Below are 19,280 nucleotides of genomic sequence, written 5' to 3' on the forward strand. Positions count from 1 at the left end.
AAATGAATCGAGCTTTGTGACATGGTGCATTATCCTGCTGGAAGTAGCCATCAGAGGATGGGTACATGGTGGTCATAAAGGGATGGACATGGTCAGAAACAATGCTCAGGTAGGCCGTGGCATTTAAACAATGTCCAATTGGCACTAAGGGGCCTTAAGTGGGCCAAGACTCTACCATCTGAATGTCTTATCAGAAATAGAGACTCATCAGACCAGGCAACAGTTTTCCAGTCTTCAACTGTCCAATTTTGGTGAGCTCGTGCAAATTGTAGCCACTTTTCCTATTTGTAGTGGAGATGAGTGGTACCCGGTGGGGTCTTCTGCTGTTGTAGCCCATCTGCCTCAAGGTTGTGCGTGTTGTGGCTTCACAAATGCTTTGCTGCATACCTCAGTTGTAATGAGTGGTTATTTCAGTTAGAGGTGCTCTTCTATCAGCTTGAATCAGTCGGCCCATTCTCCTCTGACCTCTAGCATCAACAAGGCATTTTCACACACAGGACTGCCGCATACTGGATGTTTTTCTCTTTTCACGTCATTCTTTGTAAACCCTAGAAATGGTTGTGTGTGAAAATCTTAGTAACTGAGCAGATTGTGAAATACTCAGACCGGCCCGTCTGGCACCAGCCTTTCTTTCCCATTCTGACATTTAGTTTAGGTTATATATATATATATATATATATATATATATATATATATATATATATATATATATATATATATATATATATATATATAAAACTTTAAAATTCATATGGCTGTTGCTAAGCAGCAGAGTGGATGATGATGACGAACCTGTTTCAGTCTCATTTAAACTGGAGTGCATACCTTCAAAAACCAGCTAAGTGTGAACATGAGTGGAGCGCAGCACATTAGCGATTTTCTGGGGTAAAAAAAACAAGAGTATTACAGATGGAGTAGACAGCCTTAGCGCTAGATGAGACTGGCATTTCATTCACGTTTTAAACCCTAGATCTGCTTCATTCAATTTTACTGCTTTAAATGGCAGCCCATAAGCTGCATTTTGAAAACAGGATGCATGCCGAGTGTCATAATAACAGCAATTCTGATATAATGACATTTTTTAAAAAGCACTTAAAAAGTTCAAAACAATTTTGTATGAACATTTTTAGGAGTTTATTGCTGTGAAGAGTACTGTAAAGTACGGTAAAGAGCAATTATTGCTTACAGTCATGCTGTTTAGCATTTTAATGAAATCACAAAATACGTCATGTATCACCTCCGGTCCTACTCAGAATAAAGGCCAATGATAAACAGCCAGACAATCACACAAAATAAATCTGTACCACTCTGGCTCTTTGCTAGCCATAAAACCAAAATGAAACATTGATTTACATACATTTCAGAAAATCAAAGATAAATAAAAATATCTTTTTTGCAAAGATACTTAATTTACACACCAAAGTATTAACAAGTCCAGTTAATATAGCAATACAAAGAAATGAATGAAAGGTAAAATAGAATGTGCAATGGCTTAAAATCTTCTGATTTGAGATCAGGTTTAGCTTTACACAATCAAATAAATATAACATTATGGGTAGAGACCCCAAACTAAGTCACCTCTGCTTTATTAAAATTTCTAAATTCTAGTAAAAGTCTCTTAGCTGATTGACTGGTTGTTTATAAAACTACTGAGTAACAACCATCCCCAGAATATTATTGTGCAAAAGACAATTTTGTCCTATTAATGCCACTTGAAGTGAAATTTAACTATTATTCTTCAACATCTGATGTTCGCAGGTATGGAGAATGAGCAAATTCACAGTTCGCTCTTTTATTCTTGGTTTATGAAATATCATACACCATCAGTCTTCTATACTCACCTGCTTTTTATGAACAAAGTTGAAAAAGGTAAGCCATTAGGCAAGTTGGCTTCTCCAACATTAAAAGTGACTTTGATATGTAAAAATATTGCCACTACTACACTGTGTGCAAATCTTTTTTTTTTGTGTCAATAGAGACGTTGTTCAGGTGCTGATACTTTATATTTTTTGGTTTATGCCATCGAGTTTTATTGCTGTTCCACGGGCAGTTTGACGAAAGCTATGGCAGCCAGTTCCTTACAAAACTCCTCAAGCACTATTACACCCTTTAACAGTGTCCCATGGTCCACCCTGAATAACACACAACAGACCAAAACATAAAAAAATATTATATACTTGACATTTCTATTTTGTTGCAGTATAAGAAAATTTAGCTGTTGTTAAGTATTTGTAATATTATAAATAAAAATGTAAAAGGTTTCTTAACTCTTTCCCCGCCAGATATCTCGTCATTTAAGAGAAAACGCTTCCCCGCCAATGACGAGATTTTCCGTCTTTCCGCAATACCGCTATTATCCACCAGGTGGCGCCCTTCCGCAACTTTTTAAAACCGGAAGTATTGCCCTATGGCAAGCTGCTGCATGTCCGTGTCTGTTTTAAAGATCGCTCTGAATGGGATCTCTATGAAAAATCCGTCATAAAAATGGAATTATCTCTGCTTTTTGCTCAAAATGTGGTGTTTTTGCAGAAACCTACCCATATTCAAAAGCTGATTGCAAAAGAACCACTAAAGGTAGGATGAAACGGTTTTTTTTGTTTGAAAGCAGAGGGTCTGTTCTTTCATTTGGTATATTGTATGTTTATATATTTAAAGAAGAACATTTTCTGGAAGGCATTAAACTTTGGTGAAAATCATGAAAAACGCTGGCTGGCAACTTTTTTTAAAAATGCTGGCGGTGAAAGAGTTAAAGGGATAGTTCAAAGAATGAGGAAAAACGACTTTTTAGTTTAGACTTTTTGGCCCTTTTTAGTTGTCAATTATTTTCGGAAAAAAAAAAAAAACGAAATTGACTCAAGATACTTATCCACGTGAATGTCTTGAATGTCCCAAAAATATAAATACATTTTTTTTTACCAAAAACAAAGTTACTGCCTTTTGCCTTTGTAAGTCAGTAATGCTATATCTTGCTAACATAATGTTCAGCTGAGCTACAAGAACAAATCATATCATAAGTCTCATTTCAATGCAAACAAAACATCAATGGCAATATTGCTAAATTTTCCTTTTGTGTTTTGCAGAGGAGAAAGTGATACACATGTACACTTTCTGTTTTGGGTGAACTATCCCTTTAAGTAGTGTAATGTGTATTAAAGGTCTCACATAGTCTCCTCCTCCTCTCCCATCAGTTGTCTCCTGATGATCATCAGTCTCTCTGTCACATTGGGGATGTGTTGGATTTGCTGCATCAGCTCTCCTATCACCTTTCACATCAAAACAAATCCCATTGAACACTAAAAATTACATATGCTCTCTGTGAAACAAGAATACAGTCATGAATACTTTTCATTGTTAATGCAAGGGCAACAATTTGTTTGATCAGGACCCAAATACCTTTACATGAACAATAATGAAATTCTTGCTATTTATAATAGCTTTCAGCTATCTGCAAAAATGTAAGATATATTTTTTATATCAATGATAGTTGATATTTGCACATAATTATATTTATTTCTCTGTGTTCATCTGTTTGTCATTTAAAATGTTGATTCAGTTTTGATGTATATCTATTTCTACCTATTCTCATGATGTGCGTATAAATATATAAACAGTTTTTGTTGGTCCTGGATTAACGTTTAAATCAAAGAAACCCCAAGTTACCCTTAACTTAAACCCTAACCATTTTTTACCCATCAAATTAGTGTAAAATAATAGTTTGAGTCTTTGAGAAGAATTTTTTAAAAGCCCCTAACCAAATCCTAAATCTAACATACACCCTAATTCTGCAATCAGATTGGTTAATGAAAATGTTGATCCAGGACAAACAATAGTGTTCCAGAATCACATCCTACTTGATAAAATCATGTTCACCGTGTGGAAAGTCATGCAATATATATTCACCAAACTCCAATTTTGTGTGCATATGATAAGACAGTATTTCCCGTTCACATAATACGCTGCATATTTTGTGTCGTTTTATATATTGGTTTCTAAATTTTTGTTCTATTTTTAAATCATTTTTGCTTGGGGTTTGAGTTATATTTGGTTTAGGATGTCATTTAATATATAGGTTTCTTTGTTAGACCCGAATTAGAACACTAGTAAAAAAAGAGAAACCAATACATAAAAACCAACATATATTTTTATTTATTTTACTTAAAGGTCCAGTGTGTAGATTTAGAGCCCCATCTAGTGGCGAGACTGTAAATTGCAACAAACAGCTCAGTCCACAACTCACCTCTTCGCATGATCCACCTTATCCCACTATGCGACCCACAAGTGGGTCCTGACCGTTTGAAAACCCTAACAACTTTAAAGTATAATGTACTTTATAGTTGTCCTACACATTGTCAGTTTTCAGTATGGCTGGTTCTTACCCTGACAAGAGTTGAGAAGAGGGACCGTGTTCCAGGGCTTAGGCTGATGTAAGGGTCCAGTAAATACTCATGCAGGTGAGGGTGAGGAAACACAGCTAACTTGGACAGAACTGAGGTCACCTGCAGATTCAGCTCATATGGCTGGCAGAGGTAAACAGAGATATTTTTATAAAAGTGTCTTTTATAGATACCATAAGTCATATAGATGGTTAAAGGGGACATATTATGAGATTTTTTTTAGGTGTAAACTAAGTCTTAATCTAGGTCTGAGCAAAAGTGTGCCGTTTTGGGCGTGTCATTTAAAATGCAAATGAGCGGATGAAGTGCAACCACTCATCACAATGATGGTGGTTTGTTGCAATTGAAACTCAATTGTGCTGTGAATTATTTTCTCTCTCTCAATTTCTCTCTGTACTAAATGGCTGTGCTGTGTTTGGATAGTGCAGATAAAGGGGGCGGTATTACCTTATTCTGACATCACAGTAGGAGCCAAATTACAATGACCTATTTTTTCACATGTTCTAGGTTGATAGAAGCACTGGGAACACAATTATAGCAGTTAAACATGGACAAAGGCAGATTTTCATAATATGTCCCCTTTAAGATTAAGACTTATGTCCTACCTGCTCTAGTATGCGAGCAATCCTGTCAAACAGCATTTTAAGGAAGTGCCCTTCATAAAAGTCTGTAGCTGAAGGACTTTCAATGGTTTTGACAGATTCTGGCCAATTCCACTCCATTGACAGAGCAGTGCATTCTTTTAACTAAAGAGACGGAGGACATGTTCAATGCCATAACAGTGTATTTAAAAGCAACATCATTGACAGTATCAAACAAGCAACCTTTACTCAGCATGTCCACATACCATTCTGTGTGCATCATGAACGTATGTCTCATATCCTGCCTCCTGCACGAGATGGGATGTTTTTGCCTCTTGAGGCACTAAACACAAGAAGCTAATCAAATTAAAAACAAATGAGAAATATTCAACACATAAACCCTCTGAATCTGTAATTTACAGCACTGTATACTGTACAGCTTCAACTTACAACTTATTTGACAATAACAGCTTGTTAGCCACCTTCATCCATTATAACAGACATTAAGTGCATCCCGAGAGTAAATATTTTCTAGCGATACCTGTTGACGAAGTCAGCGACTTGTATATCCGTGTTAGGGTTACGTCTCTGTCTAACACTGGGCAGAGAGAGGAGAGTCTCCTGCCCGCTGAATCCACTATCTTCATACATGTCTGTGAAGAAGGGATCCTCTTCCAGGTCGCTAAAAATAAAAAATGCTTAAAAAGTCCAATACTGATTTGAAAAGACAAATTAATTTTCACTTTTCAGTCAACTACTCACTCTGACTCTTCTAAAAGATCCGGTTCGGATCCTTGTCTTTCGTCCCCGACCCCTGACCCAGGTAGCCTGTAGCTGCGCTTCTCAAGGTTTCGCAGCACAAGATTGGTCAAGATGTGCTTGTTGGGTTTCTGTAGTAGCTCCTCAAACACTCGCAAAGTGGTGATGCTGATCTAACATGAGGAAAAAATAACATTGTACAAACACTATAGTGATCCAAACAAAGCACACCTGAATAATCTCTGGTTACCTCATCAGAAATGTGATTGCAGTGTTCAATAAGACGATAGCGGAGGATGTGTGAATGGGCGTCATCTCGCTGTTCGCAATGTGTGTCGCTGCCCAAAAGAAACTGAACAAACTCCTCCATGAGGACAGGAGAATGTGTGTGACGTAAAGAGCAGGACAGCAGAGCGGTGTGAACTAAAACCCCAACCTCTGACCTGGGGACCAATATAGGACACACACGTCACTATAAATCTTACAATGTAAATAAAAGGATGACATATAATGATGTCATACAGCAGCTTTGGACAGACTGTGTCTAATACTCACATCTGAAGAAGATGCGGCTCAATGACTCCCGTAAGCCATTGATCGTGAATTGCTTTGGTCATTTTAACAGCAAGTACCTACAGGAAAAGCATAGTGAAATTTGAATCATGCACATAAGCAAATTTGTTTAGGGAAACTTTAAGGGAGGAAGAGTCTGAGTCATGCTCATTACAAGTTCAGGTGCTAGGAGGCATAGATATGTATAATAAAGGCTAGAGGTGTCACCCGCACTGCTGGCCAATTGAGTGGAACGTCCGCATTTGGCAGCCATCTTACCACAGGATGGGTACATGGTGGTCATAAAGGGATGAACATGGTCAGAAACAATGCTCAGGTAGGCCGTGGCATTTAAGCGATGCCCAATTAGCACTAAGGGGCCTAAAAAGTGAGCCTTAAAAACATCCCCCACACCATAACATCACCACCACGATCCTGCACTGTGGTAACAAGGCATGATGGATCCATGTTCTCATTCTGTTTACGCAAAATTCTGACTCTACCATCTGAATATCTCAACAGAAATCGAGACTCATCAGACCAGGCAACATTTTTTCAGTCTTTAACTATCCAACTTTGGTAAGCTTGTGCAAATTGTAGCCTCTTTTTCCTATTTGTAGTGAAGATGAGTGGTACTTGGTGGGGTCTTCTGCTGTTGTAGCCCATCTGCCTCAGGGTTGTGCGTCACTAATGCTTTGCTGCATACCTCGGTTGTAACAAGTGGTTATTTCAATCAAAGTTGCTCTTCTATCAGCTTGAATCAGTCGACCCATTCTCCTCTGACCTCTAGCATCAACAAGGCATTGCCGCCCACAGGACTGGCCCATACTGGATGTTTTTCCCTTTTCACTCCATTCTTTGTAAACCCTAGAAATGGTTGTGCATGAAAATCCCAGTAACTGAGCAGATTGTGAAATACTCAGACCGGCCGGTCTGGCACCACCAACCATGCCATGCTCAAAATTGCTTAAATCACCTTTCTTTCCCATTCTGATATTCAGTTTGGAGTTCAGGAGATTGTCTTGACCAGGTCCACACCCCTAAATGCATTGAAGCAACTGCCATGTGATTGGTTGATTAGATAATTGCACTAATGAGAAATTGAACAGGTGTTCCTAATAATCCTTTAGGTGAGTGTATGTTCAATTGTTCTTTTTCGTGATACGTTTTATTTTAGCTAGTAATTTGATGCTATAAAAATGGGCGCGTCGTTATGATTGGCGTGGTTGAATTGGGCGCGCGAACGTTTGGGCGGAAGTTTGATACCGTGGCTCCGCCTCCGGCTCCAAGGACGATTCCTCCTTCGCATGCCTTGGCACTAAACTGACGTTTTTACATAACATGGCGGCGACCATGGTCGGACATTTTTGGCTTCAATTCATTACAATGTCATAGCATTGTGTTTTAATGGTGCATGTACTTTTAAATGATCATAACTTGCATAATTTTCTACCGATTTTCAAACTTTTTTGTTATAAACGTTAAAGATGTACCTATGACACTGAAACATGTTAAAGCACTCAGAATTATAGCCACATTAATAACGTTTGTAAGAAACCAAACCATTTGAAAATCAGTTGAAAACTGAGCAAGTTATGGTCATTTAAAAGTACATGCACCATTAAGACAATGCTACGAGTGAGCGAGCATCCTGTGGTAAGATGGCCGCCAGGTGATGACGTAAAGAGACTCCGCCGTAACACATCTAGCCTTTATTATACGTAACTATGCTAGGAGTACATGCCGCGCGCGCTCAGGTCCGAACAAGAGTCCAAGATGTGCACATTAAGTCCAAGAAACCCATTCATGCAAGGAAAATGTGCATGTTAATGACGTCAAACTATTGCCATGAAGCCATATGTCTGACAATCGTTGATATTATCATTTATCGACACAACCCTACTGCCTCACTATGGACTTTTAACTAGGTTTGAAAATGTCTTACATACATTAAATGCAAAACCATTAAAGCAATAATCATGCATTTTTGGGGGGGTTTAAAGTCAGAATCCCTGATTGTTCCCTGATCCCTGTATTCTACCATTATGAAGCTTGGAAGAACAAAGACATTTGCTAAAATAACTCCATATGTTTGTCTAAAAGATGACTGACACATGTATCTGGGATTGCATGAGGTTGAGTAAATCAAGGGGTAATTTTGATATCTGGCTGAGTAAAACTTTAAAGATTCAGATGCAGTTGTACAGGTAAAACAATCAACACAAAATGGATTTTTTTTAAACCTTTGGTGCATCATTGATGAGCTGATTGCAGTAATCCAGAAAGCTGAAGAACCTGTAGATGTGTTCACTGCCAGGGCGAGATCGACTCTCCTCTGCGCTGTCCTCTGTAAACTGAGTCCTGCGAAGAGAACAGATCAGTTCAGGTGTTTTTCTAAGAAAAGCAGGTGTGCTTTTGTCTGTTATCAATATATCCAGGACAATAAGAGGCAGTGTAAACAGAGGATATACATGTTTGAATTCAGACACACCTCCACTGTATATTGGGGAAGCTGTGTATATCTGCAGGGTCGAGTGTTGTGGGTATAAGGCAGTAAAGTTGAGTTAATCTTTGAGCGATTAAGTGACACAGTGGCGTTCTCTCAGCCAGCAGCTGTCCGGTGTCTTCCTGTGGTAAACTGACCAGCAGCAACAAACTCTCCAGAGCTCGGAGGGCAATGCGACTTTTCTGAAAGAAAAGCGTGACAATCTCATTTCTGCAATCATCCTGTGATCTACATGTATTTAGGGTTCACCTTAATTCTAAAGACCTGATTTAATGAGTAAATCTTTTGCAAATGATGTTTAGCACCAAAACTATTTACAATAATTTTAAGAATTTAAAATTATTATTTAAATACACTGATATTGCAGATTTCAATATTCTGGGTTTTTAATTTTAGTTTTTAAATCTTTTAAAAATCTTTTTCATAGTTAAGTAAGTGCAAATTTCAGTCATGTCCAAAACAGAGAAATGTTCCTACAGTACCAAAACTATTTTCTTCCTCATAAATGCACATACAGTACAAAACCGAAAAAAAAAAAAAAAAATGTGATGGCAAAATGAGTTAAAATGAGCACATTTTCAAAAATAAGTTATTTATATTTTGACATTCTCTATTAAAAAAACTTCAGAACATTTTTCGGAATCTGACAAAAAAATGACAGAGCAAAATGTCATTTTTTGAGGGTTCAAAAGCAAAATAACTGCATCCGTATCTTAAAATTAATGGTAAAACTAATATTTTTAGCAAACAAAAAGTCAGGAACAATACTATAGGAAAAATATATGTTCCCTTTTTTCTTTTATTGTTTGATTGACATTGAGACAGACTGTAATGCAAGGTTCAGATACATATCAGATACATTTCCCAAGAGTTAACAATTCACTTAAGACATTATATCTCTTTATATAAAGATTATAACTGCGGGAATTCTTGTCAAAACAGATATTTTTTAAACTGTAATTCTGTGTAGATCTGTCGGATCTGTCAGTCAGCGTGAGGAAGAATGTTTTCATGTCTTATCGCTTTAAAAAACTCTTTTAACATCAATCAGGTCCCAAACAGTATCTCTCTTAATAACTATTTTGACATCACCATTTTGTCCCACACTAATTCCTGCATGATATAAAACCGAAACCAAAATGTCACATGCCTGTGGATGGACAAACATCTTTGTATTAGATTTAACATTTAGGATGGAACACCTTTCAGAAACTAATAAAGATCTTTAATGACTATTAAGAGCAGTGGTCTGGTCTCCAACATGTTGCCCGCACTGTGAGTTGCCTGCCGAAGCACATTCTATTAACCTCTTCAACCCTGAGGACCCTGTCCCGGGTCCAGAATTTCGTATTTTGACTTAATATAAAATATTATTTTAATCTTTAATGCTCTGTCATGGACCCCAGTAACACACATGAGATACTGTTTGAAAGCTTGGAGTCTCTACTTTCTGCAGATATGCATCACTTTGACATATCTTTTACTGTAAGAAAGTTATTTACACTTAATTTACACTATCACCCCCCCCGATATTTTTTTATATGATTTAATATTCACATGTTTCATATTTGTCAAATATGACAAACATGGGCAAGTCTTATATCAAATGAAAGCTCTCATTCTCAGGAATAAGGCTACAGCGTTATTTTTGTTGTAATATCAACACATATCCAACAATCATCGAATGAATAATAAGGTAAAAAATGGTCTTTTGTAAACATATGTGAAACTTGAGTGTGAACTGCCTCAGATAGCACAGATAGCCACAAATGATACATCATCTTTTATTTTAGGTCCTACTCTAAACAATGAGTCCATTCACAGCATTTTCTTTGGTTGTGTGCATATATAATCCCTTGCTATTTATTATATGTGCAAAACAAAAAATTTATATTTTTATGAAAAATGTATTTCCGCACCCTTCAGTAAAATAAGAATAACTTTTGAATGCGACATGCTAAAGAGTTCATTCTTTTTTTGGATGTTTACTGTCTGCTGCTGCTAACAACCAGAACTGTCTGCAGTCTGCTAGAGCATCCAGAACCAGAGTTATACACTATCAAAGACAGTATTTACAACATAAAAAAAGACAATTTGGTGTTTCATCATATGAAAAACAACATAAATAAGAAAATTTGTCACAAACAGCAGCTTTTTATGTAACTTCAAAGGGTTTTCTTTAAAATGATATAAAGATATTGCATGTATTCCACTGTATGTGGTTATGGGAGCACTTCAAATGTTTTTAGGCAGAAATTGTATACAAAAAGGGTATTATTCCTCCCTTCTGTTGGAGTAAAATAACTTTTGCATAGATTATGATAGAGAAATAATTCCTTTTTCCACTGTAAGCTGACAATTGCTGGAATCAAACCTGAGATACCCAGGGCCAGAATTATATACTTTCAAATAAAAACTTAAAAAAGCGCCTATTTATTTTTGTGTTTATTAGAGGACTGAAATCACATACAACCATGTTGAGCACGTTTAACAGTGTTTTATGTAATTTCAAAGGGTTACCTGTAAAAAGATACCAAACTTTTGTATGTAAACCTCTGCATGTGGGTATGGGAAGCTTTTGAAATTGGGTAGGCCAAATCCAGGCGAAAATCCCCAAAATAGCTTCAGGGTGGAAGAAGTTAATAGCCTCAATTTTAATATTTATTTATTACATATTTTTATATTAGCTTTTGTTCTTTTATGTTTGTTTATATTTTAAACAATGATAAAACATATCAACAAGTAAAATGAAATTAAAATCAACAAGTAAAAAAAGTTTTGAATAGACTATATCAAAAAAGTAGCACTCCAGATTATTATTAAGTAGCCCTTGCTCACAAAAAAGTTGGAGACCCCCGATTTAGAGCATTGAGGTCCCTAGACGTAGCCTGGGTGCCAGCCGATCTTAGCCCCGCCCACTACATTTTGAAAAACGGGAAGATCGAATTCTGACTAGAATTGAGTATGACAACGTCAGGCTACCCTAGACGAGGACTTTGTGTACTTTTTTTTTATGAAAGCTCAAAATTAGAAGGTGCGCATTCCTACATTGCCAGCACGGGTCACAAATGTTTTATAAGGAGCACCCTCTATTTATTGTGTATTATTGCTTCTGGTTTGTGCCTTTTAATTCACAGAATAACTACAAAATATGTTGTCTACCAAAACCCTGTGTACTTGGTCGTCACATCCATAATGTATGCATGTATCCCTCATCTTACTCAGAAAACATGAGTATATATAGACTAATATTTTTCTGATGCTTATACTCTTATCATTGAGTGTTTAGGAAAATATAAACAGATTGTTCAATATATTGGTAATAAATTCATTCTCTGAGAATATATATTTTAAGTTTTGACTGCAAATGTCACATCCATAATGCTGGAAATGCTCATATATATTTTTTTTTACTTTCGTGTGCACATTTATAAGGAAAAAAGCATTGTGACATTTCTTTGTTATGGGTGGGAGAATTCTGAAATCTATACTTACCTAACTAAAGTGATTACAAAACTTAATCAGAGACCTCACCAAATATTCACATCTGAGATACAAGTATTGTTAAAAATATTTTTTATATGGTTAGGTTGACATTTGAATGCAATTGCTTTTTTGTCTTTGGATAAACGGTATCATTCCAATAATCTAACAAACAATTCTTACCTACAAACAATTTTATTTTATGATAACTCACCTGACATTTCCCCAGATGTATGAGTACAGGTATAATGCCTTTGACTGTCTGAGGTGAGCTGGAGTGATGAGCTTCAGTCCGGGCAGCACCAGAGGAAGTCCTCTCTGGACAGGAGGATCCACTGCACCCCTCATCTACAGCCTCTTCTGAGGTAGAACTGGACCTCTGCTTCTGACTCTCTTTGCTATCCTTTGTTATTGAGTTATGATAATGTTCATTATCATTTAAACCAGCACAAGCAGTTTATATGAGTATAGTCAGAGAAAATACACTGCATAGAAAGAGTACCTCAAGGATGTAGTGGAGGACATAGGGATCTTTCTTCACTCGAGTGCAAACAACAAATAAAAACTGAGATTCCTCTTTCTCTGTCTGCGACTCCGGGAGTCCACATAGTTGAATCAATTTCTAGAGAGGTTAACAAATAAACAAGAAAGTAAACATTTTTTCCTATCCCTTGTTAATATGCACAAATATGTGACCCTCTTTGTGAAATCCAAGTTAAGGTCTTATACTCCAATAATGAGATTTGGAGCATTAAAGTTTGATTTTAATCTTTATCAAGACCTTACTCATTTAATATTAAAGACATCAAGGTTATATATTATTCACAAAATGCTCTTTTCATTTTGTGTGTATGCTGTCAACTATGTGGCACTTAATAGTTAAAGTTTGGGGAAGGACTTACTGTTTGTCCAAACAATGTCAGACATGGAATCTTTAAAACATTACATTTAAACATCATGTACCGGGATGTATTACAAGTGTTCCTGTTGACTCCCAAAACAAACAACTGGGTATTCGTGTAATTCATACATCAAAAATTTGTGTGCCAAATAAAACGTTACTACACAATAAAAAAAAAAATTTCAATGTTAAACTATTAAGACCTTAAGTTTAAACACTGCCAGCTGTCTTACCTGTACAGGTCGATATACATTGATTAAATGCAGCATAGGTTTTTGGATCTGGCCCAGAACTTTAGAGAAGAACAGCATGACTTGTTGACTCATGCCTGGAGGATACTACACCAAAGGAAACACATTAAGAGTAAATACAATATTTATATGTCTTTAATCTCTGTGACCTCTCATACCTGTGCTTTTCCCAGTGTGCAAAGTGTCTCTAGTATTTTGTGCTGGAGCAAGTACTCCATACAAGGACCCGTTTCCTCTCCTTCCTGCTTTTCTTCGTACACCAGGATATCCAGCATCTGTTTTAACCTCCATGGGATGTCTGTGTGCTTCACCGGACGAGATTCGTCTTTTCACATCACATAAAGTACACATACACTGTCACGTCACACATTTAGGATTCGGTTTTAAGTATAAACACTTCAATATATTTACAATTACAATCTGCTTTTGATGTGCATTGACAATGTGGTTATTGTCTTACCAGTAGTTTCAATGTAATAGTTTGTTATTGCTTTCCAGTGATCCACAAAAGAGTCCAGTAGGTCTATCGAAGGCTCCCTCTGTAAAATACAAATCAGCAAAATCAAAACTATGCAGTATTTCACTTCTAATACGCTATATTTACTCTTAAAATGAACAATGAAGCAGTTAAATCTCTCTACTGACAGATGGTATATGGTGAATCCGATGGTTTATCAAAGTGAATGCTATGCTGCACATTTTTTGGTAGTTTGATGGCATTACATTACATTACATTCATGCATTTGGCATACACCTTTGTTGCTTTTGTCCAAACGGTAATGTATTTCAATATGTAGGGGTGCGCGGGGCAAAAACTAATGCAGGTTCAGTTGTAACACGGACTGTTTACATTGTTGCATAGGGTTGAGCGTTTTGTTTTTCAGGTATTTTTTCACGCTGCCAAAAGACAATCTCCCGCAAATTATTGAAAATGTATAATGTTTTTCCAGAGAGTTATTGATAAACGAGTGTTTTGGTGGCATGCAAGTAAATTTTTTCATCATATGTTTTTTTTTTGGTTTCTAAGTTGGGTGTGTAAGATACCAAATCCAATGCTATGTCATATTACAGTTTTTCTCCATTGGTTTGGCTCATTTTTTTAAACAGAAATTACATTCTCAAAACAACGTGGACAAACCTCCAAACCACTTGGCAAGTGTTCACAACAGAATTGAATTTCTCATTCATTTCATCAAATTGCAAATATCTAAGTACATGTCTCAATAGCTCAGTACATCTTTGCAACTGATTAAGTACAGGTAGCCTACATTTAGCACAATTTCCAAGTGAATAGATCTTGTTAATCTAAACTGATTGGTTGATTCTCAGTCTAATGGTTGTTCACTCCAAAATGTGTCAGCGTCATTTCATTGTATAAGTCATCACATGCACAATAGTCTGTTCAATTGGCAAAATTAGTCAAGAACATAATACCATGAATAACATATATGAATGCTTTGAACATTTGATACATTTATTACAGCAATTGACAGTCAGGTAAAACTAAAACTTGACTAACAAAGTAGAAGTTTACGCTTTTGTAGAGAATAATGGCATTGGAAGGAAACGAGGCCCCTCACATCCTCGTGTTTGTGGATCAAGCTGGCTTCAACCTGGCCAAGGGCCGAAGACGTGGCCATAAAATTATTGCCCACCGGCCCACGGTGGATGTCCGAGGCCAGTGAGGGGGCAATATTACTATGTTTGATGCCATATCTGAGAATGGTGTGGCCACTCACATCCCCAGTCTTGGCCCATACTATACACAGATGCTCCTCATCTTCTTGGACCGCCTTCATTTTGATTTGATCCCTCAAAATGAGAAAGGTCTCGTCGGGCCTCACCTACCACAATATGTCATTGTATGGGACAATGTGAATTTCTACAGTGGCCTGCTAATCAGGGACTGGTTCACTACTCATCCAAGGATGGTCATGGTGTTCCTACCACCTTACTCTCCTTTCCTCAATCCTATTGAGTTTTTCTCCTCTAGGAGGTGGAGATATATGAGCATAGGGCTCAAAATCAAAGGTCCCTGCTCCATGATGAACGCTGCGTGTTAGGATATTACAGGAGATCAGTGTAGGGGATGGTTGCGACAGGCACGCCGTTTTGTTCCCTCGTTGCATCGCAAGGGAGAATAATACACTGTGATGTGGATGAGAATCTGTGGCCAGACAGACAGCAGCGTGTGGATGGTCAGGAGGGTGAGGATGGTGGCCAGGAGAGGAAGGGTGAGGACAGCGACCAGTGAAGAAATGTTAGTTCTGAAACTCCCGCATTATTTACAGCAGGCTGCATATAATTTTCATTGTTTTTTGTGTTTATATTAGAGTATATTATGCTTTATATATTTTATTTTGGTCTGGTGTATGGAAGTTACTTTGTGTGTGAATAAAAGTCGTTACAATTTCCTTGGCAGTGTGAGTGCAATGTGTGGTGTCAAACCTTGGAGGCTACTCTTACCCTAAAATCATATTTTTTTTTTCAGTTTTATACACAATTGTATTCTGTTAGCTAGACAAAAAACAGTACAGTAACCATTGTCAATAAAGGGCTAAGACTGAAAGGTGGACATAAGAGATATTTCAATGGTCCCCTGCCATAGTGACAAAACATCTAAACATTTCGACTTGCAGTGCTTACACAATGCCAAAGGGACGATACATTTTGGGGGCACTGACTGTTAAAATGAGAAGCATATTTCGTTTTGACATACGAGTGAACTGTTTAGTGAGAGGTATGAGCGTTTGCAGGTGAACCATGGTGTTGTGCCGAACCATCCACTTTATTTTGACAAAAGCACCAAGAGTGTTGAGAACGTCCGGTCTGTTTCAAGAAATGAGCCAAAGCAGTTGAGAAGGATATTTGCCATTTTTGTGGCACTGACGCTTTATATGGGAAAGGAATTTAGTTTTGAAGCATGAGTGAACAGTTTTGGGAAATATATGAGCTTTTGCAAGTAAGCTATAGTGTTGAGCTGAACTGTAAGACTGTTTTGCCAAATTATCTTAGAGTTTTGAGAATGTAATTTCTGTTTCAGGAAATGAGCCAAACCAATGGAGAAAAACTGTAATCAGTGTCTTGTTGACTAAAACATAGCATCATTTTGAAATATGTCTGCAGCTCTTAGCAACTTTTTGGTGGGCTTGAAAATATTTTGACCCTGTGGGGTTAATTGTGACGCTGTGTTACAACTAACCCCTCAGCACTTACGATATGAAAACCACTAACGTTAGTGTAATTCTTGCCATTGTTTTAAATAGGCTACACACGAATGATGCTGGCTGCCAACAAAATAAATGTGCCTGTCTTATCAACAATCGTGTGTCAAATGTATTTTTGTTCATATCTTTAATATTGATTAAATAAGGTCACGTCAAAGATTGAAATAATAATGAAATGAAAGGCTAAAATCTAGGGCTGGGTATCGATTCAGATGTTCCAGATCAATTCAATTTCGATTAACACGCTATCAAATCGATTCAATTTCGATTCTTGATTCAATTTCCGATTCCGATTCTCGAGTCGGTTTTTATTCTCGATTCAACACAATGAATATAGATTTACTACAAATACTATATTGAAAAAAATAACAGTGAACAGAAGTTTACAAGTGGGTAAATAATAAAAAGAAATTAAAAGCCACAACACTAACGTTGTTGTCTTGCTTGCAAAATCTAAAATGCTTCCATACCTCTTACTTTTTATGTGAAGGTGGCATCAACTTCGACGAAGCACCTGAAACCGCCATTTTAAGAGCTGAATGAAGGAATGACAAGCTCCTTGGTAACATCGCGCAAGGCAAAAAAGAGAGTGACATCTAGTGAAGAAGACTAGTAATTTGATTAACGTTAATATTACGTTCAATGTTTGCAGAAAAAATTATGAAAAAAATAACGATTCTGCTCTTTGAGAATCGATTCTGAATTGACCACGTTTTAAAAAACGATTAATCGAAAAAGCAATTTTTTTTTGCCCAGCCCTACTAAAATCAGACTTTGATGCTCATTAGCTGAGATTTTTGAAACTGTAGTATGGTTATTACAGACTGGGTCACATATAAAAAAAAATTGTCATAATTGTGCTGCTTTTTCTCACATATTAACACATTTGTATCCATTTATAACTGAATTATTGTTAGAGAAGGGTTGGATGAATGAATACAGTGTGGACAGCTGTCTATTATAGACAGATATATAAACAATATCCACTTCAAGTATATAAACAAAATAGTATTAAAATCTTTGCCTGCAAACTTAATTTTTAGCAAGTGTTACAACTAACCCCCTGCTTGTTACAATTAACCCCACCTATGGGGTAAGTTGTAACGTTTGCACTTCTGTCATGTTTGGTGTAATTGTCCAAGAATGGTAAGTACTAGAAACAAACTTCAAATGTTCATTTGTAGCAGAGATGTGTGTGTTGCTTGTGTAAAAATATAATTAATCAAACTCAAATATTTTTTTAATGATTGAGCAAAACCAAAAAGCGTTAGGTTGTGCCCCGCTCTCCCCTACATTTGTATGTGGGATTGACCCCATGACCTGTGTGATGCAAACTCAATGCTCTATTCACTGAAACTCGATGTGTCATAAAGCAGACATGGCAAAACTCAAATGTTTCGTTTATAACTGTTAACAACACTAACCAAAAATTGTGCCATAGTATTAATTATATAAGAAGTTTGGACACCATTAAGTCATATCATGGTAGTACAATGGTAACCATTCAGTATCATAGACTAGTACTTTACTAGATGACATGGTTCAAAACAGCATGTTTGTGTTGTATCAATGCATGTAACAGTCAAATCCTGGTCTTCTCTGGTTTTATGGACTCTGTGTAAACCTGTCCAGACCTGCATGACTACATCTTCCACGTAAACAATCTCCAAGACAAACCCAATTCTGTGTGATTTATAAAAGTCGCTTATACTTCGTATAGTTATATGGTTTACACACCCTATTCATGGTTATAGTAGTAAAGTCTGAGAAACTAAATAAACTATTATGTAAAACACTCTTATTAAACACTTAAGTAAAGTAGCACCAAAGCTAAACCAAACATCTACATACAAAGCACCAAACTACATGACAACACATTGACAGTTTACTAAGTGTCGTATTTGGTTCATACACAACATTTAATAAACGTCTATAACACTTTTTTAAGTGTTTAATGGATCGTGCAACAGATCGCTTATCACATTAGCTATGCTAAGCTAGCAGGCTAACGCTAGTACAACACAATTGAAAAGTCAGTTTCTACTCACCGTTTCCAAAGCCTGCTGCAGAAAAGCCGAAACTTTATTAAACATGTCCATGGCTGGATGTCAGCAGAGCTCATTAAAGTCGATGTAATGTTTGGGACATCTTTAGGACATATATATACCGCGTGTGTAGTTTGTAAACTGTTTACATGACTGCTTGGCTCCTGCATTAGCATCGCGCGTGTAAACACTGACCCCTACTGACAGAATAACGAACAAAACGAGACTAGCTTAAAGGAAAACGTCAATTATTATTTTCTTTAATCTATTAGAAATAAATTTATTTCACCATTTAATATTTCATTTTATTCAGTTATGTAACTAGTTTCTGTGTTGATCATTACATAAGTGTAGCCAAGTTTAAGTTTTGGAATTTTAATATTACACTATTTATCTAACATGCTTATTTTAAATGTTAAAAATGTTTATTATGTTAAACATAACAAAATATATAGATTAATATATATTTGGAAGGGGGTCCCTCACCAAAGGTTCATCATATTTGTGGGTCCTTAGCATGAATAAAGTTTGAAAACCCTTGAAGTAATGAATAATAATAAATAAAAAAAATGGTAGCATTG

General features: G+C 36.6%; 1 protein-coding gene across 2 annotated transcripts; it reads right to left on the reverse strand.

The window, feature by feature from the left end:
- Positions 1 to 813: 813 nt before the first annotated feature.
- fhip2b (FHF complex subunit HOOK interacting protein 2B) lies at positions 814 to 18,884 on the reverse strand. Of its 2 annotated transcripts, none has more exons than XM_073816255.1 (17): positions 18,703 to 18,765; positions 13,888 to 13,966; positions 13,586 to 13,752; positions 13,410 to 13,504; positions 12,778 to 12,897; positions 12,490 to 12,678; positions 8,778 to 8,974; positions 8,530 to 8,647; positions 6,290 to 6,366; positions 5,985 to 6,177; positions 5,738 to 5,907; positions 5,517 to 5,657; positions 5,242 to 5,332; positions 5,000 to 5,140; positions 4,377 to 4,517; positions 3,163 to 3,263; positions 814 to 2,132 (listed from the first exon to the last, which is right to left on the reverse strand). In XM_073816255.1, exons 3-17 carry the CDS (start codon positions 13,716 to 13,718, stop codon positions 2,030 to 2,032), a joined length of 2,010 nt encoding a protein of 669 aa, XP_073672356.1. In that variant the 5' UTR covers positions 13,719 to 13,752; positions 13,888 to 13,966; positions 18,703 to 18,765; the 3' UTR covers positions 814 to 2,029. The 2 variants fall into 2 exon arrangements, with proteins under 2 accessions (XP_073672356.1, XP_065103591.1); XM_065247519.2 differs by having other exon boundaries at positions 816 to 2,132; positions 13,410 to 13,514; positions 18,703 to 18,884.
- Between the last annotated feature and the right edge of the window lie 396 nt (positions 18,885 to 19,280).

The sequence above is a fragment of the Paramisgurnus dabryanus genome, chromosome 11 (genome assembly GCF_030506205.2).
Source record: "Paramisgurnus dabryanus chromosome 11, PD_genome_1.1, whole genome shotgun sequence".
NCBI classification, from domain to species: domain Eukaryota; kingdom Metazoa; phylum Chordata; class Actinopteri; order Cypriniformes; family Cobitidae; genus Paramisgurnus; species Paramisgurnus dabryanus.